At 50.6% G+C, this 26,829-nt stretch overlaps 9 protein-coding genes across 9 annotated transcripts; 6 read left to right on the forward strand and 3 right to left on the reverse strand.

Moving 5' to 3' along the window:
- Positions 1 to 10,389: 10,389 nt before the first annotated feature.
- UHO2_02517 (uncharacterized protein) lies at positions 10,390 to 11,496 on the forward strand (the record flags this gene model as incomplete). The annotated part of the gene is made up of 2 exons (XM_041555305.1): positions 10,390 to 10,472; positions 10,557 to 11,496. 2 exons carry the CDS (start codon positions 10,390 to 10,392, stop codon positions 11,494 to 11,496), a joined length of 1,023 nt encoding a protein of 340 aa, XP_041411239.1.
- Positions 11,497 to 12,661: 1,165 nt separating this feature from the next.
- UHO2_02518 (uncharacterized protein) lies at positions 12,662 to 13,945 on the reverse strand (the record flags this gene model as incomplete). Its single annotated transcript, XM_041555306.1, has 1 exon — positions 12,662 to 13,945. The coding sequence occupies one exon, from the start codon at positions 13,943 to 13,945 to the stop codon at positions 12,662 to 12,664; it is 1,284 nt and encodes a 427-aa protein (XP_041411240.1).
- A 521-nt stretch (positions 13,946 to 14,466) lies between these two features.
- Positions 14,467 to 16,131, forward strand: UHO2_02519 (uncharacterized protein; the record flags this gene model as incomplete). The annotated part of the gene is made up of 1 exon (XM_041555307.1): positions 14,467 to 16,131. The coding sequence occupies one exon, from the start codon at positions 14,467 to 14,469 to the stop codon at positions 16,129 to 16,131; it is 1,665 nt and encodes a 554-aa protein (XP_041411241.1).
- A 56-nt stretch (positions 16,132 to 16,187) lies between these two features.
- Positions 16,188 to 17,304, reverse strand: UHO2_02520 (uncharacterized protein; the record flags this gene model as incomplete). Its single annotated transcript, XM_041555308.1, has 3 exons — positions 16,188 to 16,250; positions 16,333 to 16,756; positions 16,838 to 17,304. The coding sequence occupies 3 exons, from the start codon at positions 17,302 to 17,304 to the stop codon at positions 16,188 to 16,190; spliced, it is 954 nt and encodes a 317-aa protein (XP_041411242.1).
- Positions 17,305 to 17,700: 396 nt separating this feature from the next.
- UHO2_02521 (uncharacterized protein) lies at positions 17,701 to 17,892 on the forward strand (the record flags this gene model as incomplete). Its single annotated transcript, XM_041555309.1, has 1 exon — positions 17,701 to 17,892. The coding sequence occupies one exon, from the start codon at positions 17,701 to 17,703 to the stop codon at positions 17,890 to 17,892; it is 192 nt and encodes a 63-aa protein (XP_041411243.1).
- Positions 17,893 to 18,228: 336 nt separating this feature from the next.
- Positions 18,229 to 20,499, forward strand: UHO2_02522 (uncharacterized protein; the record flags this gene model as incomplete). Its single annotated transcript, XM_041555310.1, has 1 exon — positions 18,229 to 20,499. One exon carries the CDS (start codon positions 18,229 to 18,231, stop codon positions 20,497 to 20,499), a length of 2,271 nt encoding a protein of 756 aa, XP_041411244.1.
- Positions 20,500 to 20,834: 335 nt separating this feature from the next.
- On the forward strand, positions 20,835 to 21,686 carry UHO2_02523 (uncharacterized protein; the record flags this gene model as incomplete). The annotated part of the gene is made up of 4 exons (XM_041555311.1): positions 20,835 to 21,171; positions 21,257 to 21,301; positions 21,390 to 21,480; positions 21,563 to 21,686. 4 exons carry the CDS (start codon positions 20,835 to 20,837, stop codon positions 21,684 to 21,686), a joined length of 597 nt encoding a protein of 198 aa, XP_041411245.1.
- A 779-nt stretch (positions 21,687 to 22,465) lies between these two features.
- On the forward strand, positions 22,466 to 23,743 carry UHO2_02524 (putative GAL7 - UDP-glucose--hexose-1-phosphate uridylyltransferase; the record flags this gene model as incomplete). Its single annotated transcript, XM_041555312.1, has 1 exon — positions 22,466 to 23,743. The coding sequence occupies one exon, from the start codon at positions 22,466 to 22,468 to the stop codon at positions 23,741 to 23,743; it is 1,278 nt and encodes a 425-aa protein (XP_041411246.1).
- Positions 23,744 to 24,266: 523 nt separating this feature from the next.
- On the reverse strand, positions 24,267 to 26,444 carry UHO2_02525 (uncharacterized protein; the record flags this gene model as incomplete). The annotated part of the gene is made up of 1 exon (XM_041555313.1): positions 24,267 to 26,444. One exon carries the CDS (start codon positions 26,442 to 26,444, stop codon positions 24,267 to 24,269), a length of 2,178 nt encoding a protein of 725 aa, XP_041411247.1.
- Between the last annotated feature and the right edge of the window lie 385 nt (positions 26,445 to 26,829).

The following is a 26,829-nucleotide window of genomic DNA, read 5'->3' on the forward strand; positions in this document are numbered from 1 at the left end:
CCTTATCTTGTGAATCCCTTTAGCCACTTGTTGAACCTTGTGACCGAATGTCAGAGGTCGCGCACCTGAAACCTGAGATCGGTAGTTGTAACAATACTATTACCGATTCTGTTGAGTTATGTGACAGCGCTTGTGGTATTGCGTTTCTTCATGAGATATGCAGTAGAGCCGCCTCTATTACTTTTCTCATTCAAATCTGTAGTTGTGATGATGCTATTGCAGATTTCGACTGACCACTGTCAGACACTCCATCCAGAGGTAGCTTGGCATGATCAGTAACTATGTGAACTTGCTGATGACACCAAAGGTCTGGTGTGAATGTGGATTGGTGGTATCGACATGAGTGTCCAGTGTGTCGACTATGCTTGAGGTGATCCCCAGACTGCAGTGGATGACTGCCTTCAGTTCTATCGATATCCAGACTGCTGGTTGATAAGACTGCCTTCGGACATGAGGAAACGGTGATACAACACACATGCTTCGATGAGGAGCAATCTATTGATTGCAACTTATGCTGACTGAGAACTAATGAGTACTTATGTTTCTAAAGTATTGACTAGTTATATGGTGAGTAGAGTGGATGAGGATCCACTCGACCAATAGTGATGAGAAGGTATGGCTTTTGTACCTCTTCGCAGTGTCACCAGTGTCACTGCTCCTGCTTGGAGACTCCTGAGAGGTACTCGATGCAGAAGGTACTCTCTGGAGAGAGATGAGGCTCCTCCTCCTCATTGTGCCATCCATCTGTCTTTCCTGAGCTGTGCCAACTCCATCAACACTGCTCCTCCTCTTTATGTCTTCCTCGCCGGTTTCTCTTACACTGCTCTCCTCCCTTGGACTGGCAACGGTCCCCCTTTATTCCTATCTTGTGTGCCCCTGAGTGGTAACCAGCTGCATGCTCCTGAGCTGGGTCCCCTCTTGGCGGTGCTTGGTCCCACTACTTGCATGTGAAGCTTTGCCACACTATCATCCTTACCACTGATCTCTGTGGAATCCATGATAGGATCTTTCCTACTACTGATCCTGGTGGAATCTGCCATACCCTTTCTTCTATCACCGAACTTGGTGTGATCCATAGTACCATCCTCTCTTGTGCCAATCTTGTCATTGTAGTACTATCCTTCCTTTTGCCAATCTCAGTGAGATCTGTCATAGGACTGGCACTACTACCAATCTCAGTGAAGTCTGTCTCAATTCCCACGATCTGCCCAATCCCTTGTTCCCTGCACTCCCTTCATATGAATTTGACGGATCTTCTGGCCTCTGTGCATCCATTCCCATGACACCGAACCCCTTGGTCATGTGGTCACCCCTGTGCTTGGGCCTGTGTGACTTTATGCACCCACCCCTCGAGTGGTAACCATCTGCATGATACTGAGTCTACTAGTACTTGCTTGTATCGGCCAACTTGTTGAGGCATGCTGTTCTGACTGTATTGGCTGACTTGTTGAGGCATGCTGTTCTGACTGTATTGGCTGACTTGTTGAGGCATGCTGATCTGACTGATTCCAACTGATCCCTGTGAGATTATTCTGGAACCCTGGGGTTCAATCAATCTTGTAATTCATATGCACTGCCAGCCTGATTAATCTTGTTGATCCCCAATGGTTCAGCACTGATCAATCTGGCACTCCCTTCATATATTGATCCATTGCACACCCTTCATATACTGCTCTGTTGCGCGACATCCCCATGACTGCCATTGATCAATTTGGCGCACTCTCTTGCGCTATCCTTCTGACCCTGTGACACACTCCTCGACAACACTGTCATGGGCCTGAATGCTCAAGAAGCAGGAGGGTCACTGGTTCATATGGAAGGAGCACAGGTATCGGAGATCTAGTCGATACCAGTAGAGAGCATGGTCGTAGTGCAGTCTCCATGGAGACCATGGACTCCTACAGACTCACATGCAAAGGAGGACTGGGCCCATGCGCAAGGAGGGCCAGGCACAGCCACGAAGAGGACCAAGCTCAAGGAGCATGCAGATGGTTACCACTCAGGGGCTCGAGAGACAAGAGTCAAAGGAGAAGGAGCAGTGTATAGGAAACCGGCAAGCAGGTCCTGAGGAGGAGGAGCAGTGTTGAAGGAGTCGACACCACTCAGGAGGCACAAGGGTGCCAAACAAGCAGGATAGCAAGGAGGAGGAGCAGTGTCGAAGGAGTCGACACAGAGGCACAGGGGTACCAAGCAAGCAGGATAGCTCAAGGAGGACAGGAGTGGTGCTAGAGGGGCCCCCTGTACAGTACTCAATGAAGAAGGTACTCTCTGGAGAGAGAGAGCAGGAGCAGCATCGCTGACGATGCTGTGAAGAGGTATATAACCATACTTTCTCATCATCAAAGGTCAAGTGGATCCTCATCCACTCTACACACACCATAACTAGTTATCACTTCAGCATAAGTATATATTAGTTCTAGTCAGCATAGTAGCAATCTATCAAGGTTGCTCCTCCTTGTAGTGCATGTGTTGTATCACCACTACCTGACATCTGAAGGTGGTTCATAGCAAACCAGCAGTCTGGATTAAGATAGAACTGAAGGCAGTAGTCCACTGCAGTCCGGGGATCACTCCAAGCATCAGTCAACACACTGGACACTCATGTTGATGCCACCAACCTTATCACCAACACCATCAACCTTATCACCAACACCATCAACCTCATCATCATCAACCCTCACACCAGACCTTGGTGTCATCATACCCTATGCATTGATATTGATCGTGCCAAGCTACCCCTGAATGGAGTGTCCACAGAGGTCAGCTGAAACCTATGATAGTATATACAATGAATGCCACCCACTGTCATTGCACAACTTGATAGTCACTGAGCAACTAGCTCATCAAGACTGATACTGAGACAATAGCTGTTGCACAGTTTGATAGTCACCAAGTATCTTGACAGACCGACCTGGGTTTCAGGTGCGAGACCCCTGACAAACACCTTAGTACTTTGTATTCCCTCCTTTGGCCTTCAGAACCGCCTTGATGCAGTCTGGCATACTCTCTATTAGTGTCCTACATGTCTCTGGAGTGATCGCTGTCCATTCAGCTTCGCATCTCTTGAGCAGTTTGTCAGCGGTCGTGTGCCTGGAACCCGAAAGCTACCGGTTTGGGTGATTTCAACCAGTTTCATTGAGCACTCTTGAGTATGCACCTGTCAACCACTTTCACTGAGACTGCTCAAAGGATTGTTTGTTTGACAAGTTTCAGCTAACTGCTGTGAACACTCAGTTCAGTGGTAACATGGCACAGTCAGTTCCTGCTTGTTGCAGAACACTTAATATATGGGGTGGTAAGCTGTTGACTCAACACAAGTGTTTGAGGTGTCAATGAGCAAATGGCAAATCAGTGAGAGAAGCCTGGACCACAGTATGAGTACTGCCTTCAGAGAGATGATTATCTGGACCACAGTAACTACTGCCTACAGATGACATCAGTGAGGGGTGATATGACACACCTGCTCAGATTAGTAGCAATGGCCTGCTATTGCACTATGTGATGGAACAACTAAGTATAAGTTACAGTCAAGTATAGTTTAGTTAAGAATAGAGTGGATGCCAGGTCCACTCATTCACTATGATGGGGGGGTGTATATATATGTTTGTGCCATGGTGTCGACTCCACCATGGTGTCATGGGCCTGGATGCGCAGAAAGCAGGAAGACCTGTCAAGTCATATGAAGGGAGTGCAGGAATCAAGGGATTGGGCTGATCATGGGAGCTGCATTAGAGGTTGCCAAGATCTGTAAAAGAGAAGGCTCTATGACAGATCTGACCTAGATTGGCATGAGCAATAATGGTACCACAGGCCTCGCTGGGATCTGTGGTAAACAAAGAAGTATTACATATTCTGTGGAGATTAAGGATAAGGAGGATTGTACAACAGATCCCTTGGAAGACAAGTGGCAAGGACCCCCTGATGCCACCCTGATGAAACAGGGGGGCTGACTCCATGATGAACTCAGAGTAGGAGGATGGGTGAGATGAAAGGTGGGGTGGGTTGCCACTCAGATGAGGTGGGAAAGGCCCCTATCTGGTAGCGAAGCAGCGTGAGGACTCTCCATCTGCAAGGGGCAAGAGAAGCAGTGCTAGGAAGTGGTATGGTAGGACAGGCAGGACAAGGAGGAGGAACAGTGTCAGAGGAGGACGTTCAGAGCAGGTGCAGGTGTCACAGGCAGCACTTGGCAAATGGGTCTATAGCCATGCTCCCCAGCATAGCAGCTGAGTGGATCTCCATCCACTCTACACCATACATAACTAGTTATCACTTCAGCATAAGTATATATTAGTTTCAGTCAGCATAGTCACAATCAAGTAGATTGCTTCCATTGCAGCACATGTGTTGTATCACTGCTCACTGATGTCTGAAGGCAGTTCACAGCAAACCAGTGGTCCAGATAAAGATAGAACCAAAGGCAGTTGGCCACTGTGGTCTGGGGATCACCTCAAGCATTCAGTCAACACACTGGACACTCATGTCAATGACATCAACTATCTCAATCACACCAGACCTTTGGTGTCTTGCAATACATTCAAGTTATTGATCATGTCAAGCTACCTCTGGACAGAGTGTCCACAGTGGTTAGTCAAAACCTGCAATAGCAAAACTAGTACTGCATTTTTGAGCAAGAAAAGTAATAGAGATGTCTCTACTACATATCTCAGCAAGAATCATAATACTACAAGCATTGTCACATATCTCAACAGGATTTGTAATAGATGCAGTTCTATTACAGATATCAGGTTTTGGGCATGCGACCTCTGACACATGGCCCCCCTCCTTGCAGGGGTGTGGCCTCTCCATCCACCCTTGTCTATCTGGCTCCTTTGGCATCCCAGTCCTTCCTGCTCCTACTCCTCTGGCTGAGGCAGCGATCCTCCAATGCTGCCTTCATCGTACTCAGGGGTTACTCTCCCACCTCATTGGGTGGTGAGGTCTTCTTGTCCCCTATCCCCAGTGGCTGGCCTTACAGTCTTACTGGAGCATCTTCATCTTGTCATGAGACTGATTGGTCTGCTTCATCTTGGGCCAGTCTTGGTGAAACTTCCCATAACCCACTGTCTCAACCATTCTCAATGAGGTCTTGCCCCCAGCTCTTTGTCTGACCATTCTTGATGAGATTGGTCAGAGCCCCTGGGTCTCAACCCGTCCTGCTTCCTATGTGCCAAGCTCATTTCGGTGGCTGAGCAGCACGGCCGCTTATGATCTCTGCGCTGGCCCTGTGACACAGTTCATCCCTGGACTTTGCAATTGTACTATACCGTGAAAGTCGCATTTTGAGATGGTGCCAGAGGTGTTCAATTGGGTTTAAGTCCAGCAACTGTGCTGGCCATTGCATAACCTTAATGCTATTGCTTTCCAACCATGTTGTTGTCTTCTTTGACATGTGTTTCAGGTCATTGTCTTGCTGAAATGTGATGTTGGTGTATGCATGCTGAAGCTGCAAATCTGAGATTGTTTTCACAAGCTTGTCATTCAAGATATCAATGTATTGGTCTGAATTCATTGAACCCAGCACCAAGCACATACCTCCCACCCCTTCCCATGTCATACAGCCCCAGATCATGATGGAGCCACTGCCAAACTTGACTGTCAGCCTGACAAGCTTGCTGTTGAAGCTGGTGTTCTTAATCCAACAGAACTGCTTACCTTCTGGTCCAAAGAAGTTGATCTTTGTCTCATTGGACCATACCACATTCTTCCAATCCTCAACAGTCATGTCCTTGTGCTCATTAGCAAATTTGTGACAGGCTTTGTAATGTCTCTTGAGTAGCTTCAGTTTTTTCACTAACCTCTGTGCTTTGTAATGACAGTAATGAAGTGCTTTTCTTACTGTGGTTGGGCATGCTTTGACTTGAAATGTCTCCTGCAGTGCATGACATGCTTTCCTGACCATGGAGGTGGAATTGAGCTTGAAATAGTGGTCCAGGAAGCAAACATGATGAGGCTGGAGTTTTCTCAGCTGGCCCCCCTTTGACTTTGGAACTTCAGCAGAGGCACTTTTGCTGATGTGATTCACAGTAGACTTGCTCAAACTGAGTTGCTCAGCAACTGAATGGGTAGATTCCCCATTTTGGAGGTGAAAGATTGCCAATTGGCATTTCTCTGGGGTGGTTTTCAGCATGATGGTATAGATATGATGGTGTCAGACTGGAAGCTCCACTGGATTGCTCACAGTCATCTGATTGAGCTGAAACTTTCCATGTCACTACTTTTGATGTGTATGAAGGCACCCACCAAGTTACATTGCAAGTTTCATTGTAGTCAAAAGCCCACAAGGTCAGGAATGGAGTGGTGTCACTATTTGGGAGCATGCTCCATAAACTGTCCCACAATAAAAAAATTCTTGGCTCTTCTTCATAGCACAATTTTCTTAGTCAATGTCAATATCATTTACACAGTCTTGGAGAGAAGAAGCAGGGCTTCCAGATGATATCAGACAGTGTGGCAATACAACTTATGGCTATTGAGCATTAGAGTGATGTATGGTGACATGTAAATTTGTGGGACAGTTTATGCATGAGCTGTATGTTTCTGTCTTTTAACAGCAGTGACATCATACTTAGACTCTCCCCGATCGCCAGTTATCGGGACCCAAACTTCAACATCCAATACCCAAGGAGAAGATAGATGCCCCGTCATGTTTCATATGCTTGCATGTTCGGTTACATCTCTTATTGGCTGTATGAGTTCCTCGCGTTTTTGGAAATTTGCGTTTCCTTGTGGGCATTCAGATTTAGTCGAAGAGGCACCGGCATCGCTAACACATGACATAGTAAATGGGAGCTCACAGGATCAGGGAATCGGGAAGGCATTGGGCGATGAGGAGGACAGGCAAGATGAGAGGCTAGTGGGAGCTAACACAGCCTATGCACAAGGATTGACACCATGGTATGGAGGGGACATGTTGATATGACAACACTTATGAAAGAAGATACATGGCACATGGGCATGACTTGACAAAGTGAGCACAGTCAGGTGCAGAGAATACATATATATGTTCTTAGCTTAGTCGTTACCTCCTTACACAACACATGCCTTTTACACATAGAGCATCAGATTAAAAAGGAGTGCCTGACCATGGCCTCCTGAGTGGTGTATCTAATTTTAACTGGCTCCCAACATGGGGCTCAAACCCACGACATTCAGATATGGTGGGAGACAATGACTGCCAAGCCAGCACAGGTGAAGCAGCCAGGAGGACAAGAAAAGGTAAAATGCCACAATGAGTACAAATCGATGAAGAGGCCACTGATGGTAATGAGACCAAGTATTTTGACAATGAGGATGAAGGAAGATCAGAATCGGATGACAATGACGACTGATACAATTACCACACCTTGGCTAAAATCTTGGAGACAGTTCCCAAGCTCACATCATGCAACTATTATAGTTGGAGCACACTCATCAAGGCCAACCTATGAGTAGTTCCCCATGCCACACAACACCTAGAGGGCACGTACAACAAAGACCACCCAAAATGGAATAAAACCTTTGATAATGCCCTAGTGGGTGTCCTACGAAGCACCCTAGACACTGAAGGAGAGTATAACATCCTTTACCTCCTACTCGACATCAGTAAGAATCATCTGACCTGCCATCAAGCTTGGAAGAAAATTGAAAGGAGTCTTACCAGTGAAGCAGCTAGAACCTCGTGACAGATAGCATTACTTGCCGAGCTCAATGAGGCAAAGATGTTTCACACTGATGCCCGTAAGCTGATCCAAGAGATCAGGGTTATGCAGACCAAAACTAGCCTCCTAGGTGCCCCATTTAGTAATGATGCACTATATGCCATGCTCCAGAGGTGCACGATTTGACACCTGGTCTACAAGGAGACAGTCGCCACAGTTCATCAGGTTAGCTTCAATGCTCTAGCAACAGCTTTGACTACACACCAGTCTGCAATGGAGAGTGTACCCAGTCAGAAAGTGGACCCATGCCAAGCATGTGCTAGAATTGTTGGGGGCAACAAAGAGCAGGCTGATGATACTGAGTCAGACATGGGCAGCACGAAAACCACAACCAAACCAAAGATGATTCATTGCTGGGTATGCAAGTGCTATGGGCATGGTGCCAGCAAATGCGAAGCTTCCATTGTCATTCCCAAAAATTCTCCACTCACCAAGATCAACTAGGAGGTCTGGTGCTCTTTCACCCCGAGTTGGCAGCAGCTCCCAAAGTCAGAAGGAACCACATGTTGGATCTTGGATTTGGGAGCGAGCTACCACATGGTTAATGACCACAGCGGAATTGGACGGACTCAAAGCGATGGGAACATGGGAAATGACTGATCTACCACAAGGTATGAATGCAGTCAACACATGATGGGTGCTCAAGATCAAGACTGATGCAAACCTGGTCCCCACAAAATACAAGGCAAGATTGGTAGCACAGGGGTTTACCCAGAGAGAGGGCCTAGACTACACAGAGATATTTGCACCAGTGGCACCCATCCAGGTGATAAGGGGAGTGCTGGCCATTGCAGCCATATGGGACTGGGAGGTTGATTCCATCAACGTCAAACAGGCTTACCTCAATTCAAATCTGCATCATGATGTCTACCTAAAGCCACTGGTAGGAACCAGGGTACCTCCAGGAAAGGTATTGAAACTCATAAAGGGGCTTTACAGTCTGAAGCAATCAGGTTGGGAATGGAACATCGAACTGGACACCCACCTCTGAAATATCAGCTTCCACTGCATGCTGAGCACCCCATGCCTTTACTCAAGGGGAGTGGGCAACCAACTCATGGGCATCATGGCATATGTGGATGATATGCTGATTGCATCACCTAGCAGAAGGGAGGTCAACTGCACTAAAGCCAAGATCATGGACAAGTGGGGAACAGAAGACAATGGACCCATAAGAGAATTTCTAGGAATCAAAATCACCCAAGAGAGAAGACAAGGCAAGATCACACTCGACCTAACTGCATACATCAAAGGCATGGTAAATAAGTGGCTAGAAAGAACAAGTGAATGAACCTGGATCCCAATGCAGAGTGTAGCAGGAACTGCCAGAGGAAATAAATGCAACCCAGATCAGGCCAAACAATATCAAGAGCTAGTGGGGCAACTTTTGTGGGTATCCAACACAGTGAGACCAGACATCTCATTTGCAGTAGGAGTCTTAGCACAATACATGTCAGGACCAATCAACAATGCTTGGAGTGCTGCAATGCATTTGTTGAAGTACCTGAATCAGACAAGCAATTACCATTTGAATTTAGGAGGAATGCACAGGAGTCATGCAGACCAACTGGTGGTTATGTATACTGATTCAAATTGGGCTTCTGACCCTACAAATGGATGTAGGAGTACATCCAGAGCAATCACATATGTGTATGGATGCCCAGTTAGTTGGAAATCACATGTACAAAAATGTGTGGCACTATCGGCAGTGGAAGTGGAACTGGTTGCAGCCTCCGAAGCAGCAAGAGAAGCACTCTTCTTCTCATACCTACTTAGGGATCTAGGAGTATTTGGAGTCAAGCCAACACTATGCACTGATAGCTAGGGGTGTATACAAGTCAGTAAGGATCTGGCCAAACACTGGAAACTCAAACACATCAATACCAGATACTATTTTGTTAGGGATCATGTGCAAGATGGTGACATATTGATCGAGTTTGTCAGAATGGCCAACAATGTGGCCAACATACTCACAAAGCCACTCAAGGGACTCAACATGACAAGGATATCAAGAATGATAGGGTTGGATATGCTGTTGAGGGGGGGAGTTGAAGAGGCACTGGCATTGCTAATGCATGACATAGTAAATGGGAGCTCACAGGATTGGGGAATTGGGAAGGCATTGGGTGATGAGGAGGACAGGCAAGATGAGAGGCTAGTGGGAGCTAATGCAGCCTATGCATGAGGATTGACACCATGGTATGGAGGGGACATGTTGATATGACAACACTTATGAAAGAAGATACATGGCACATGGGCATGACTTGACAAAGTGAGCACAGTCAGGTGCAGAGAATACATATATATGTTCTTAGCTTAGTCATTACCTCCTTACACAACACATGCCTTTTACACATAGAGCATCAGATTAAAAAGGAGTGCCTGACCGTGGCTTCCTGAGTGGTGTATCTAATTTTAACTGATTTTCTCCAAAAACGAGCCTTCGAAAAACCGGCGGTTTTAAAAAGGCGAAAAGTTTGATACCCCATACAGATATAAACGCTAGAAGAGCCGACCTGCCTTTCAACTGCGAAAATGTATGCGAAAGCTGCCGAACTTCACTTTCAACGCACTGTTTCTCCATGGAAGAAACCTCATCTCGCCTCCGAGACGCTACCACCATATAATGCGTTGCCATCTCTGCTTTCTAAAATCATTTCCTCGATCCTTCTAGGATTGAACCACCTCCATCATGACAGGCTTCAAATTGTCCGACATCCCCAACCTTTCTGGCCGCGTGGCCATCGTAACTGGCGGCAACAGCGGTCTCGGCGAGTAAGTGTTTCTTGCAGAAAAGGACTTTTTCTGCAAACTTGGGTCTGTGACTGACAATCGACTCGAATGTGTTTGTGTGTCTAGGACCTCTTGTCTCGAGCTTGCTCGCAATGGCGCTAAAGTGTACATGGCCGCACGAACCGAGTCGAAGGCTCAGGAAGCAATCCAGAAAATCAAGCAGCAGGTGCCCGACGCCGACATTCACTTCTTGCAGCTCGATCTCACTGAGCTTGCAGCTGTCCGCAAGGCAGCTGACGACTTCGTGTCCCGCGAGCAGCGTCTTGACATCTTACTCAACAATGCCGGTGTCATGGCAACCCCTTACACTTTCACCAAGGATGGTCTTGAGCTTCAGGTCGGTACCAACGTCGTTGGTCACTACCTCTTCACCATGCTCTTGCTCCCCACACTCTACAACACCTCCAAGCTTCCCGAGTATGCCAAGCCTGACTCGCCATCCGTGCGTATCGTACAGGTGTCCAGCATTGGCCACCTCTTCTCTCCCTCGGACACCAGCTTCAAAGATCTCGAAGCCGTCAACAAGCAGTACAAGCCCGAGATCAAGGGCACATTTGACCGATATGAAAAGAGCAAGACCGGTAACATTCTCATTGCCAACCAGCTCGCCAGGCTTCTGCCCAAGGAAGCTCGTATCACCAACATTTCTCTCAACCCAGGAGTTGTTCGCACCGGTCTCTTCCGCGGTCCCAGCGAGTCGTATGGACTCATCTTCAAGGCCATGATCTTTGCGGCTTCGCGCTTCTTCACTGCTCCCGAGGACGGCGCTTTGACCCAGCTTTACGCCTGTGCTTCGCTCGAAGTTGACCGTCTTAACCTGAACGGTGCCTACATTGAACCTGTGGCCAAAGTCGGCAAGAAGAGCAAGATCGCTGAGGACAAGGATGGCAAGCTTGGCGATGAGCTCTTCAACTTCTGCAACCAGTTTGTCAAGGAGAAGCTTGGTCTTGACCTCGTTGCACATGTAAAGGAGACCGGCATTCAGCTTCCTCAGAGCCACATCTAAGACCTGCTTAGATCCTTGTTCACGATACCAAATGCTGCTTCTTAAAATCTCTTCTCGTCGCGATCAGTTGCTATGTTTGACTGCTTCTTTGTTTGTTTGCCTCACTTCCCTAATCTTGGAATTTCAGAACTCTGTGTTCACGTTCAGCAATGCCAAAGTTTCTGTGACTGATGGCATGTCCGTGTTGAGTAATGGTGAACCATTCTGAACACGTGATACTCAATCAGGGGATGATGAGGTCTTTGGCACGAGCGTGAGCTGAAATTGAACCGAGCTGCTGCCGCGTAAAAGTGTTTCCATTGATGAAACACACGGATCTCGGACCTCCAATGCAAACACATTCAGGGTTCAAGGCGTGTTTGTGTGTATTTCTTCTTACGCTCTCGTCGTTATCTTCCTTCCCTTGAATCACCATCACACAGTCGCAAGCTCATCGACTGGCGGCTGAAACGCTCAACAAAGCGGAGAGGGCTCGCTGTGTGCACCTCCTGCGATCTATCATCCACCCGTATCTCAAAGATCCAGCCAGCGTGCTTGATCAAGCCTCTGTCAACATGACTCGTAAGTGGGGGACCCCTGACCCTTATCTACACATTGCAGGCTGGCTGAATACATACATTGGATGCGATCCGACACTGACACTAAAGTCTCCTCTTTACCAACGCATCACAGGCGGAAACCAGAGAGATTTGGCTCGCGCCAAGAACCAAAAAAAGTTGGCTGAACAGAACAAGGGCAAGCGTAGCGAGTCCAACACCTCGATTGCTGCGAGGAAGGAAGCTGACGCTGCAGCTCTCAGAGCCAAGCAGGCTGTAAGTGTTACAAATGGACTGCGACCAAACGTACAATGCCCATGCTGAGCTTTGCGTTTACTCCTTTCGATCATCTTGTAAATAGGCGAAAGCAGCGAAAGCTGCTGCAGAAGGTGCAGGTGGAGGGAAATGATGCCTCTCATGACAGCTCGATTCAATCATTCGACAAGCAATTTTCTGGAATCTATCATGTCACGATACTCAAACACAGAAGACTTCTCACGGTGACGAAACGGGCGATAGCAAACACCGTAGCTTGCAGAGACTGGTCTGTGATGTATCCATTGCGAGGACGATAGCTTCTATCTCCATCTACCTCGAGACACCGAGGGAACTAGGCATCAGTGTTGCGACTAGCGAACCTTGGTTCCAGCCTTCTTCATTGCACGCTTCCTCTCGACCTCCTTGCGCTTGGCCTGCTCGGCAGGGCTCAATTTGTCGAACTTCTCCTTTTCAGCCTTGCGCTTTGCTTCTTCCCTAGCCTCCTGTTCAGCCTCTCGCTGCTCCTTGGTGGCTTCCTCTTCGATCTCCTTGTCCACCTGTGCACGGGTCTTGCGCAACTTGGCCAAAGTCTCGCTGCGCGCCTTGATGACGCCCTTGTCCAGCGCATCCACCAAGTTGCATCCCAGCTGGAGGAGCTCGACTGCCTTGGACATGTCGGAACGCGACTTGGGAAGCTGCAGAGTGAGGATCAGAAGACGTTCGCGCTTATCGACAGGGATGGGGCGTGTAGGGCGAGTGAAAGGCTGGTCGGTAAGAATAAGACTGTCGAGGAATTTGCCAGCTTGTCCTTCGAGAACGTCGGTCAGGCCAAGCTTGGAGCGGTGAGCGATACCCTTCTGATCAGGTTCGCCGAGGAAACCGTCGGTGAGATCAGATGCTTCGCTCATAATGGCCCACTGTTTGGACAGGCCTCGCGAGGTGACAGCACTGTCGGAGTCATTGACCTTGGCGAAAGTCAAGTCGAATCGACCGCTTCGGGTGTGCTGTAGCGCACCCTTGTTGACCAGAGCAAAGACACCCGAGACGTTGTCACTGGTGGGAGGCAGAGTGAATGTGAAAGTGACCGTGTCGCGGAAGGATGAGGCGGTAGAAGCAAGCACAATGTCCTTGGCAAGAGTGTATAGGATCTCCATAGGGTCGTGTCGAGCGATGAGATCGAACGTGACATGCAACCTCGTGCATCCTCGTCGGCCCGAGGCAAACATGAGAGCCGAGTTGCCTCCATTCCAGAGCAAGTGACCCCTTCCATCATCATCAGCGACAACAGCAAATTCTTGTTCGAGTGTTGGAAGGGCTGCAGCAGCAATCCGGCTGGCCACCTGTAGGTTGCGTGTCTTGCCGACGTAGTGGATCAATACAAAGAGCATGCAGAAACCGAGCACTCCTCCTTCGAGCCAGAAGAGAGCGGGACGGAAGACGAAGCGTCCGAAGAGAGGGTACTCGAGCCCATCGTAGGGCTGATTGGCTTGGTAGGCGGTTGCACCGGTAGGTCGGTTGACGTCGAGAGAGGACCGGAGGAAGGATGGCAACTCGAAAGCGGCAGATGGTGATGCGAGTAAGAACATGATCCAGATTGCGAAGATAGCACCGGTGGGTGCCCACGCGACGTTGCTAAGGAGCTGTTGAGGGGCCATCACGGTGCTGTAAGTCTGCAACAATGAAGGCTGTCAAAGGTTGAAGGTGGTGAGTGAGAGTATCGTCACTTGCTCATGATCGTTTATGTGTTGATCCTTCCCCACGTCTTCTTCTTGCAGCAGATCTGTTGACCGGAAGCGGAAAATCTACACGAAAAAAGAACGCGTATAGGCGCAATCATTGATTGGTCGAAACGGTCCGTGCGAGCTTGGCATTTTTCTTGTGTCGTGTTAGGTTTCACTTCACTATGCGCCTCCACTCTACATGCTTCTGCTTTCAGCTGCCATACTCACACTTTACCTACCCCGCACAATGAATTGGTGACGCCACTGACGGCCTTCGCTTCAGTTGTTCCTCATTCTGCGACTTCTTTTGAACCCGTGTTCTGGAATTTAGTCACATCTTCTGCTCTCCTATCGCCACCTGGATCTAAGAATCATTAAAGCACGCCGAGCTGGGTCTCCTCCTTCCAACCAGTCCCTCAATCCCGGCCCTGCGTTTCCAGCAGACATCTTGCAACATGGGCAGTAATGGTCTGAGGGTGCAAATTGCATCCTACAATGCCAACTTGGCAGGCGCCGAAACCATTCGCCACGATCTTAAGCCTTGGCTGATCCCAACTGCTGAACAGAAGCCAATCAGCCCCGTAGCTTCCAAACCTCTCACCAACAAGAACGTACTCGATGCCGACGCATATAAGTCGAGAAACACCAAGACGCTCTCTACGCATCCTTCACTGCCGCGTGAGGCACCTGACTTCTATGCGGTGGGATTCCAAGAACTCATTCCGCTCCACACAGGTATGTCAGCGGTTGGTGACACCACGCTGTACAACACCGACCTTGACATTCGCAGAACTATTCGTCCGTACCAAGCCGTCGTATCCGGCACCGGGCTGTATGCTAGCTTGGAGGAAGGAGGTGGTCCCGAAGGCTATCCTCTTCTGTGCAAGGTTGACCTGGTCAGCATCGCTCTTTTCGTGTATGCACGAGAACGAGCGCCGTTTTCGATCTCAAAATCGACCGCGAACAGTGCCAAGAGTGCTGCACATCGAGTCAAAGAGGTTCGAACCGCCAAAGTCGGAACCGGTCTTGCAGGTGTGATGGGCAACAAAGGTGCTGTAGGAGCCCGTATTGTAGTGGAAGCGGCCGACGGGGAGGGACCAGATGAGATTCTTACCTTTGTCAACGCCCATCTTGCAGCGCACGATCACAACGTCCTGAGGCGGAACCAAGATTGGCAGCAGATTGTACAGAGGATGGTGTTCGAGCCGTCATCGGTGCAGAAACTTCCCATATTGCAAGATCCTTCTCAAAAGCCACTGAATCCCAACGACATGGCTGCCCTCAAACAGCAACACAAGAAATCAACTCAGGCCGGCAAAACACCCAAGAAGACGACTGCGCTCGACAAGAAGAGCTACACGCTTTACGATACAACTCATCTGTTCATATTCGGTGATCTCAATCATCGTTTGTCGCTCGGCAAGAGCGAGCTGGACAGCATCAAGGGAAGCAACGAGAAGGATGCAGCAGAGCTGACCAAGGAGACGCTCGCCAAGGCGCTTGAAATAGGTGATTGGTCTTCGCTCGCCAAGCACGATCAGCTCACTTACCAGAGGCTGGCCAACCCGCCCAAAGCGTTCCATGGTCTCACAGAAGTGCCTATCGCCGAAGCAGACATCCCGCCTACTTACAAGTACACCGTCTCACGCCCTGGTAAGCAGACCAAGAAGAAGAATGCCGGCATCACCTCTGCCGCATTGGAAGGCAACACACTCAGCAAGAAGCGCATTCCAGGCTGGACCGACCGCATCCTTTGGGCTTCAGCACCGGCCAAAGATGACAACGACCGTCACGGCGTCGAGGTAGAGTTCTATCGCAGCATCATGCAGTATACCCACTCGGATCACAAGCCCATCACCACGCTTCTTCGCCTTCCAGCTCCCTCCTCATCTAGCAAGGGTTCATCTCCAGCGTTGCTCACGTCGCTGAACCCTTACAAACCGCTTTCCTCGACGCAACGACTTGTGCTTTCGACTAGCGGGCTCGTTCTCGATCGACTCGTTGGCTACATCTGGAGCTTGCTGTTGCTGGCTGGTGGTGGAAGCCTTGCCGGGGGTCTCATTGAAGTCTTTGTCATCGGCGTTATCACAGCATGGTGGTTCTCCCAGTCAAGGTCGTAGGCTGCTAGTTGTATCGATTCGACTCCAAAATATACTCTTCATAAACACAACTTGAATCAAAGCTTGCTCTCCTTGCCCTGCCCTTCGAACTCTTCGGCCCCTTCGATTGCCTCGCAGATCTGTTGTGTGTCAAAATAAGAGATGAGTGTCAGCTTAGCGAGACTGATGAGATCATCCATTTGTTTCACTGTATATACTTACGCCATCGACAGTGCGGACTACCCATAGAGCGCCTTCTTCCGTGGTGAGCCACTCGAGACCCTGCTTGCTAGCATCGTCAGGCTTGATCGAGTCCTTGGCCTTGAGCAGACCCCAGACGTGGCTCGTCACCTGAGGACCTACACCACCCTGAGCTCTGAGCGCCGAGATAGCAACTAGCGAAGTGCGAAGTCGGTTCACGTCCCACACGGGCTCCTTTTTGGCTGAATCAGGGTCAGAAGGTAGAGCGAAGGAAGCTGGAGAGGAGAACAGAGGTCCGTACTCGGATTCGACGATGAAGACCGGCAAGTCAGGGTGAGAAGTGCCCAAGATCTTGAGAAGCTTGTCAGAGTGAGGCGTGTAAATGTCATCCCACAGGCTGTAGGCTGCTTTGTGGACTGCATCGAGACGGTCAGACTTGATTTGTCTGCACGAGCGGATAGAAACCAAGCAATGGGTCAGCAAAGACTTTCACGAAGCATGCAGGATGTTGGGACGGCGTACTAACCTTCTTGGCTGTGTCGACAAAGAACCGACGAGCTCTGAATCTTCCTCAACTGCCTTTCGAAGAGCAGCAAGGTTATTGATCACTTTGGGAATACCAATGAAGCCGATACACTTGAGACCTGTCTCACGCATCAGCAGAGCCACATTCTGCCTGTGCTCAAGGTCAGTAGACTTGTCGCCTGCCGCGAACCGGTGCAGGGCTTGCAAACTTCCTGGATTGTTTAGCGTGAAGAGCGTCGCAGTTGCAATCGAGATCCACTCGCACCAGCTGATTCCCTTCTGCTTTGCCTCAACTTGTAGACTTTGGAAGTGTTGGCCAACACTCGTGAGTTTGGGTGTAGGAGAAGGGTTGGCGGATCGACCGGGTGGGAGTTGCTCTGAAGCCGAGGCCCGAGATGCTCGAGCCGGGAATGTCGGCTGCTGAAGCAGCTGCTTGAGTGCTGGTGGAAGTGAGCGACCTTTGGACATATCGTTGATTGGCGTCGATTGAAGGCTGCCTTGAGTGTTGTCGGATGGTGTTGTAAGAAGACGCGCACCGGCCAGCAGTTGCTCGCAAAGAGCCCGAGTGGAGGCCGGCAAAGCATTTTGAATTTAGCGAGGTCACAACCTCAACCCCTTCCCCTTCCGCCGGCCGCTTTACCCCGCAGACACCCGCCAGACAACTTCGTTGCTGCCAATCCTTTCGCATTCTTTCTAAGGGCTGATGTATAAGATAGACATGGCCAACGTCTGCCGCTCAGGCCCGTTTTGATGCCACAAAGAATCAGATAGCAATCCCAGCGGCTTGAGCGAATGCTCCGTAATTTCGCGTTTCGCGTCACGCCCACTTGAGCGTATCGCACTTTAGAGCAAATTCTCTCCACAATGACTTTGCTCGTGTACAGTTTCACGCAGAAAGAAGTCTGTGAATGTCGACACGACCCTGCATTGTTTCCTCCAACCACATCTCATCCACCTCAGCATCTGGCAGCTGCTGTTCTTCTGTCGACTAACGACCTAAGCGAGTCGCAGACGCTCTGTAACTCGGGCAACGTGGCATCTGGGTCGGCCAACTAAGTCACCGACAACTGACACAGCTTGCCATAAGATATTCCTCCTCCCGCAAGCCTGCAGATCTCCGTGCGCCCCACACAACGTTTCGCAAACGGGACCGGCGGGCGTTGACGTGCTCAAGCTATACGGAGCTTCACCACGTGGGGCTGTCACTGTATACGCCGGTGTCTGTATGCGACACGCGACGGTGGACAGCTGATCCTCACGAAGCATGCCGTCGATCAAGTGAAATACAAAGACTCCAACTCTTACGAATGCCAACCTGTCATCCATCCGCCCCTTTTCTTCATTTAACACGAACTCGTATTAAGTCAGGCTCGACTCTCTCATACCGCCAGCATGGGCAAGCGAGGTACACCACGAGCGTCTTGCGACCCTTGTCGACGCAAGAAGGTCAAGTGTGACAAGGAGCAGTGCAATGCTGAGGGCATCTCGCTTTGTACCTTCTGCTGCGCACGAGGATACGACTGCATTATCACCGATGACGCCCGCCCAAATACAGACAAAGCTGAAGATTCTGTGGCATCTGCAACGAGCGCCGCAGATGGCTCTTCTGCGTCAAAGAAGAGAAAGTCATCAGACGCAAACAGCAATGGTGCCACACAGGACTCCAACGGCAGCAAGCATGGGCGTTCTCAGGCAGATTCTGTATTCGCAACAGGCATAAATGTTGGCTCGAGCCATGATCCATTCGCTGTACCTGACTCTGCAAGCGGCCCAGACATGCTCAATGTTCGGGGTCTGACCCGCCAGATCCTGGACGATGCGGTGGCAGCACACTTCTGCACAACGTACTGGTGCAATCCCGCGGTGCACCCTCGTCACTTCTACCCAAGATATCGTCGCTACTTCAGCAAGCTGGACGGTGTCGCAGCGTCCTCTACGAATTATGACGCTTTTCCTCCGGCCGACATCCTCATCCTTGCAGTCGCCTGCGTTGGCGTTGTGCAGCTGACAGAAGACTCGCAGCGCTTCGACCTTCAGACACGCATCTTTCGTCGTGTCGAGAAGCTGGTCACACAAGCATGCACCAAAGATCTCACAGTTGCCTTGGATGTCCTGGAAGCCATTTTGCTCACTTTGGATGTGCCGGCGCGGACGAAGTGCGTTGACGAAGCAACTAGGTCCTCTCTGGATGCTGGCTTCGTCCATCCCATGAGCCATACCAAGATGATCCGCCTTCTGATCCATCACGGTCTCAACCGATCGAAAGACGATCCTGTTGTCAAAGCACAGAGGCAAAAGTATCGCAATCCGGAACTACATACCGTCTGCGAGGTCAATGATGAACGCATGCCTGTAATCCTTGCTGTCGCAGCGGTCAATGACATCATTCGCAGCTTCGACATGTTTGATCGACATCAGCTACTGCAGGAGGACATTGATCCGGATGCCATGAACGCAGATCTTGGTGGTCCGATCGGCAATCAGTGGGCATGGCAGCTGTCCGTGATGGCGTCAGTGCTACGAAGCAATAACCTCACCTTCTGCGCAGCCAGGTCTCGGCGTCTTGGCATTCCGCCATCTGCGATTCTCGAAGTGCTGGACCAGTTGGAACGCTTCGAACGACAAATACCAGAAGCTTTGCACTGGAACACAGCTGCTCCCGAAACCAACACGTCAAACATACGCCAGCTCATTCATCATGACAACTCTAGCGAAGACATTATTTCGGTGCTGGTGCGCAAAGGCTTCCTCAACTTGCTGCTCTGGAGTCAGTACCGATGCATTCACACTTTGGTGCAAGCAAACGGGTTGCAACGACCCGCACCAGGCACCCGTCTGGATGGCAGTGTATACTTGCGAGCTCGTCAACGAGTCGACTCTCTGCTGCTGACTGCGGTGGATCGTATGTCAGAGATCTGTCCGCAGTTGGCCTCCATCACAGTACCAAAGCAAGGATCGAGTTCGGAGCCGCCTTCGTTTGCGTCAGTCAACCTGCTCGATTTCAGCTCGATCGCGTTCCGTAGCTCGACCAAAGGCGGCGCCTACTACACTCTGGAGATGGCCAAGTTGACCTTCAAGGCTGGGTTGCACCAGCTCACCGCCGATCTTCTCTCGAAAGCTGGCAAAAAGATCTATGCTTTCAGAACGTACCAGTGCCACCCAGACACACAAGCTGAAGCGACGAGGATGCGCAACGTCCTGCTCAGCTTGTATTCCGAGTTCGAGATGATCCCAGGTCTGGGTGCAACCAACGAAAGCAAGCTCAACGAAGAAAGGGAAAGGTTCTCGAGTGTGTTCGAGCCCGCAGCTGCGTATCAAAATGCTGATGCTAATGCAGCGCTGCTGTCGGGTGTTGGGGAGATGCAGTGGAACACGGCTGGACCTACGGTTCCGATGGGTACGATTGCACCTTGGAGCACACCGGGTGCGGATGGTATGTCGGACTTTAGTGGATCGATGACCGACTTCTTGGCAGGGCTGCCATTTGTGAATGCCGGAAGTGGTCCACTGTCAACAAGTCCACATCCTGCTTCGTATGCGCCAAAGACACCGGCTTCGACGGCAGGTGCAGGAGCCAGTCCGTTTGATTTGAATGCGTTTTTGGATACGCAGATCGAGCCGAACAGTATTCCGAATGCCCGACCGGCGCCTTCCAGCTTCTAAGGTTGCAACATTTTCATCAGGCTCCATCTATCCTTCTGTACAGCTGTCAATGACATTCTTCTTTGCCTGCCTGCTGAGGCTAAGCCTGTGGTGCTTGTATCTTCCGACCGATTGTGAGAGAGTTGATCAGCACATCTGAGAGAAGGAGGCGCGCATCTCGTATTACGAACGGGAAGGAGGATCGGGGCGCGATTGAGCTTCGGTCATGCGAGCTCTAAAAGTTGCCGAGACGCGTTTTTTAAGCTCTGCTTCTTCCAACTCTTCTCTAGTTCAATATTCCAACTCCTCTCCATCCTCAACGCACACTTTGCACCAGCACTAGACTCAGCACAGCTATGGCAGGGAAGCAAGAGGCAAAGATTGTTGTTCAGGCGAGGCCGAGGACACTGACAGAGCGACCGTTGGACGTGCTGTACCTGGCGTACTTTGGGATTCACTTGATCGCCTCGATCGCGATTGATGCACAGTTGACCTATCCGCCGTACTCGCAACGCTTGTTCCCTGAACCGCTTCGGAAGGTGCTACAGGACTATCTGACCACGTCGAAAGATCCATTCTTACTAGCTGCAGAGGCGAGGTCTGCGAATCACGTCTGGTTCAGAGTGCTGTTGGCGAGCGAGACATTGTTTCAGATCCCATTCTTTGTTGTTGCCATTTGGGGGTTGTTGAATGGTGAGTTGGAAGGGCACAGTCGAAGATGGACAAGTTCAGCATTGGGTACTGACGCGGCTTCGATACGCACGATTCGCGGTGATAGATGAGAAGCGCACATACCCGCTGATGGTAGCTTATGGTACTCTGGGTAAGTTGTAACTCCTTCGACGTACCCGATTTTGACGTTCAATCATCTGACGCTTCTGTTGCTTCGCTTCGTTTTGTTCACACTTCAGCGGCATCATCTACTCTGCAATGCATCTGCAGTGTTCTCTTAGGAAGCGACGCAATCGGGCTCTCACCGGCTCAGATCCGGGGCCTTCTTCAGTGAGTCCACATCTTGCCGCCGGGCCCGCGTGAGCATCGACTAAACCACTTCAGACCTTACCCTGCCTGTGCATGACAACAGAAACTATGTCCCATTCTGCTTGATCCCAACGTTGCTCACAGTCGACATGATGTTGCGCATTGTTCACCTCCTACCCATCACACCAGCCACCCCGATGGTCAAAGTTAGCAGCAAGGTCGAGTGAGTACTATGGAGCATCGGAAGTTTCTCTTTTCACTGTTTGCTGTTGGTTGAAAGAGTAGAACCGCACTGTTTGCTGTTGGTTGCAAGAGTAGAACTGCACTGTACTCGGTACAAGGAGGAGCCAAACGTTCCTGAATGACACCGAACAGAAGCTTCGATATTTGCCGGTGTTCGGAATTCATCGGTGTGCGAAAAACAAATTCGGGCCTCGGTTTTCACCATCGGACTTCGCCCAAGGTCCGTCCGGTCACGGAAATCACAATTGCACAGCACAGTCGGAGAGCGGAGAGATGTCCGGTCATCTGCTCGCTTGCTGCTGCTGTTCCTTGCACGGTCGCTGACAGCCGACACCTTTTTGCTCCTCGCCAGCTCAAATCCCCGACCAACACGAGCCCAAATCGAACGAGATTTGCTTATCGACGTCACACCTAGCGATAGTCTCTTTGCTCTCGAACCCTTTTTCTCTTTGACCATCACCATCACCATCACCATCACCATCCATCGCACGATCACATCCCTCCTCGCTTTCGCTGCCACAACCACAGCAACCACAATCACGCCTCCTGGATCCTGGAACGAGCACTCGAACATCCTGATCTGTCACATTTTAGTGTCAGATTAGCTACTTGTCTCTCATTTCTCTCGAATTTTCGCTAGCTTCACAAAAGGACGAAGAGCACGGCTAGCAAGTTTATTACGCACTAGGACAAGATACTACTGTTAACTGAACCTCTCTACCTGGGCTCAACCGGAAACTCACACGACATCTTCTCACTGAATATGAACGGCATTACAAGCAACGGCAGCGGGTCCGTAAATGGACTCGCCAATGGTCAAGTCAACGGCCATGTCAACGGACACACAAACGGACTGATCAACAGCGCCAATCATGCCTCTGACTCGGAAGACGAGCTTCCCGTCTTTGACGCAACCGAGCACCCTCATCGCCGATACAATCCTCTCACACGCAGTTGGGTCCTTTGCTCTCCTCACCGTACCAAGCGTCCGTGGCAGGGCCAAGAAGAGAAGCCACAGGGCACTTCACTGCCTGCCTACGATGAAAAGTGCTACCTCTGTCCCGGCAACACACGAGCAACTGGCGCAAAGAACGACGACTACACCTCCACCTTCTTCTTCGAGAACGACTATGCTGCCCTCATCCCACAGGCAGTAGCTGAGGAGAAGAAACAGCACCCCCTTCTCCAATCGCAACCCGCTCGCGGCCGATGCTACGTCATCTGCTTCAATCCGCAGCACAACCTCACACTCGCACAGCTCAGTACACCGCCCTTCTCACCGGATCAGCACATCGTCCCCATCATCCAAAGCTGGCAAAGGATCTACAAGCAGATCCCTGCTGAGAACCCCTTTGTCAAGTACATCCAGATCTTCGAGAACAAGGGCTCTGCTATGGGCTGCTCGAATCCTCACCCGCACGGTCAAGTTTGGTCGCTCGATTACATCCCAGAAGAACCCAGCAAAGAGCTTGCCTCGCTCCGTGCTTGGTCGCAAGACCCCGCAAACCAGGACCCAAAGATCAACCTCGGCGTTCAGGATGACCACGGCCGACCCTCAATGCTTCTTACCCTTGCCAAGCTCGAGTTGACCACTCCTGGTCAACCTCGTGTTATCACAGCGAACGAGCACTTTGCTGCCATTGTACCCTACTGGGCGGTATGGCCATTTGAGGTGCTGCTCTTGCCAGCAAAACGTCAAATTCGCAACGTTCTGCAGATGACTGAAATGGAAGTCGTGTCCCTTGCCCGGATCACCGCCGAGATCACCTGCAAGCTGGACAACGTCTTCAAATGCTCCTTCCCTTACTCGATGGGTATCCACCAGCAGCCTACACAGATCTCGACACAGGAGGAGGACGAATTTGCACAGTTCCACGTTCATTTTTACCCTCCTTTGCTCCGTTCTGCTTCGGTACGCAAGTTCTTGGTTGGGTTCGAGATGATGGCCGAGCCTCAGAGGGATTTGACTGCCGAACAGGCGGCAAAGAGGATTCGCGAGTGCGACGACACTCATTATCTTGCTACTCTCGAGCAGCAATAATTGTTACCGGTTTAAGCGCATCACTGTATATCTGACCGAGTCGCACAATCACTTCTATTGATGAAGTTTTAGTCCCGATAATCAATGATCGGGTAGAGTCTGAGTACGATGTCACTGCTAGTTTGTAGACAGAAACAAATATACTCGATTGACTAAGAAGAGAACATGGCGAAAGCCTCGAGCTCTCTGCCTGACATATATACAAAGTGCTGGTTCATCCCATATGTGGGAGTATCACCCTCAATCACAGAGTACGACAACGAGCGGGACCCAATAGCATCCAATCTTTCTCTCCGATCGGCTCTGTCCGATTCTCGATTTGATCAGCTCTATCCTATCCCCGATTAGCTTGAATCTGTCCGATCCCCGATTAGGCCTGCTGGATCGTCATCCTCAGCATCTATCCGATCGTAAAATAACGATATTGCATTTGCAGCATTCCTTTGCGTGTTCTCGTTGATCTGGGTCGATTTTGTTGGACTGGGCTACAAGTACATGGTGAGAAAAGGTCGCAACGCTTTCCCTAAGCTTGCGTTGTGATCCTACGAAGAGCCGTTCGAACGCTCTCCTCGTCAAACTTTGGCGCTCCGCTTTTGCTCCTTGACTGCGACTTTGCTGCAATACATCTGATTCCTAACGCTTCTAGCTTTTCTACATCCACCTTAACTTGACCATCAGGAAAATAAACGACATGCGAGATGAGCTGGTTCAGTTTCCACTCTTCCCCTTTCCCTCCAACTGGTGTTGGCTGGTCGCTATGATTTAATGACCTACGAATAGCCTGGACAAAATCAACCGCATCCATCCCCCTCGTTTCGCGATCTTGCACCGAGTTCAGCAGCAACACCTTATACCTCAGCGTAGATGAAGTGGCGATACTCGTCGCAATGCTTCTCAGACAGAGGCAAGGGACGATACTAGTCCACAGCGAACCGCACGAGTAGATGATCGTTTTGCTCCGACTCAGTGCTGTTACGAATGACGGGTTGGGTGCGGGGTAAATCTCGTTTCGATAAGCGTTGACGTAGAAGATTCGACGGATGGGTGAAGGCAGAGCTGGTTCATAATCTTCGTCTTCGGCTTTGGAGAAGATTATGTTGCCCGTTTTCTCTTTCCACGAGCTTCTGGTTTTTGTGCTGCTGCTATTCGAGTGTTGGCTGAATGCTTTTCGACTCATAGCAATCAAAGATGGGAGGTTAGAGTCAGGGCTGGGATCTTTTTCGGCAGCATTGCTGTCCCTAGGGGAGTCGGCGGCATCGATTCCGTCTTGGGAGTCTTGGTCGTCGTCTTCTGGATCCAAGCCATCTTTTTGGTTGCCGACCGTCGTGAGACCTTTGCGCGCTTGTGCGGAGTATGCGGCTGCTCGGTCGTCTACCAGCTGTGCGAAGAGGGGGCTTGGTCCTGCGGCGCTTCTTGCTCCCAATTTTGATGATGGGCCACTGTGAGATTCGGAGTCTGAAGCGCCGGTCTTGAGCGCATCAACGCTGGCATTCATCGACGTATAGTTTGACGAAGCAGACGCAAACAGCTCATTGACATGATAGTGAGCTGGTGGACCAAATCCTGGCGTCAATGGTCCTCCATCGCCTAATCCCAGCCCTTGTAGTGCTTCTGCAGGAAGCATCCCCTCCCTTCCTGACCCCACCTGCTGATCCCATACAGCAGAAGACGGCGTCCCCGGAGGCTGACTCGCCAACGACCCACCTCTCTCCATCGCCGCAGGCGCCAACGAAATCTTTAGCGCAACACTACTCCTCCGCGGCTTCGGCGCAGGATGCGATATCTCGCATTGCCCCACGATAATCTCTCCATCTTCCAGCTCCGCCGCTATCGTCGCCGTATGATTCGTGTTGATCACTGGCAACACTTTACTCGCCGGTGAAGAGGTACTGATCTGCGTTGTCGCCGAGAAGAGAAAGATAGCACTTTGTATCGAACGAAAGAACTTCTGTGCTGCTGCTAGAAAAAAGTTTCCGATTGATCCTCCGCGGAAGTTGAAGTGTCGATGTGCACGACGTAGGACTTCGCTTTCAAAATGGACGAGGAAGCCTCGAATAACTTCTTTGCGTTCGGATTCTATGCCTCGCCAGAGACGATGACGGCCTTCGAGGATGTCCATCCATTCTTGCTTGATCTCGCGCGATTTGCCGGAAGAGGGAAGACGGTAGGAGAGAAGGTTGTGGATGGCTTCGTTTGATTGTGGTGGCTCGGACGATGAGGAGGACGCAAAGGGGTCGTGCTGTGATGGGGTCGGAATGAGACGGTTTAGTCGCGATCGAAGGTCTCCGATGGAAGGTCCTCCAAGCACGCGAATGATCTCTGAGGAGGAGCCACCATTGTCAGAGATGGGCATTACATAGGTGGCGCCTGGTGTGGCGCCGACAAGATCATTGTACCCGCTGCCTCCGCTTATGACCAAGGTCTCGCCTAATGCTGCTTCGAGGGTGGGAGATGCGGGTGGTTGGCGGGTCGCAACGCCGGAACCTGCAGCGCTGATGGGGCCGACACCGCCAGCGGAATGCGCAGCTTCGACATGCTCACCGCCTCCACCGATATCCGGATGCAAGACTTGTCCGAAACTGGAAGGAGGCGGAGAGCCAGCACCCTTGCTGTCGAGCTCGATATCAGTGATGGCACTGACTGAGACCGTGTCGTCGTCGTTGTTGGCGGCAGGTCCGGCCCGTGCACTAGGGCTTGCCATATTCGCAGTGAGTTGCTGGAAAGCGCTTCCCTCAGGAAGCTGCTTCGAAGTATGGTCGGCGACTACGGTCGCTTGAGTACAGTAGTGATGTGCAAGAGAGGGTTAGGGTCCACCCTGGTGAGGTGAAGGTGGTCCAAGCGTTGTCCGCAATCCGCGTATCATCTGCAATGGGCATCTCCGCGGAAATAAAATTATACAAAAGCTGAGCGCGTTCAGCATTTTCAACATCTGCTTCTTCTCGTACCACCCCATCATCGCATTACTTCTGATCAATCATCGCATCATCCCTGATCAGCCTCGCAACCTCCGGAGCAGCATCAACTGGAGGCTCAGAGTCTTACCTTTTGCACACTTGGAATTTCTCCACACACAATCAGGTGTCCAT

The sequence above is a fragment of the Ustilago hordei genome (assembly GCF_900519145.1).
Source record: "Ustilago hordei strain Uho2 genome assembly, contig: UHO2_contig_04, whole genome shotgun sequence".
NCBI classification, from domain to species: Eukaryota; Fungi; Basidiomycota; class Ustilaginomycetes; order Ustilaginales; family Ustilaginaceae; genus Ustilago; species Ustilago hordei.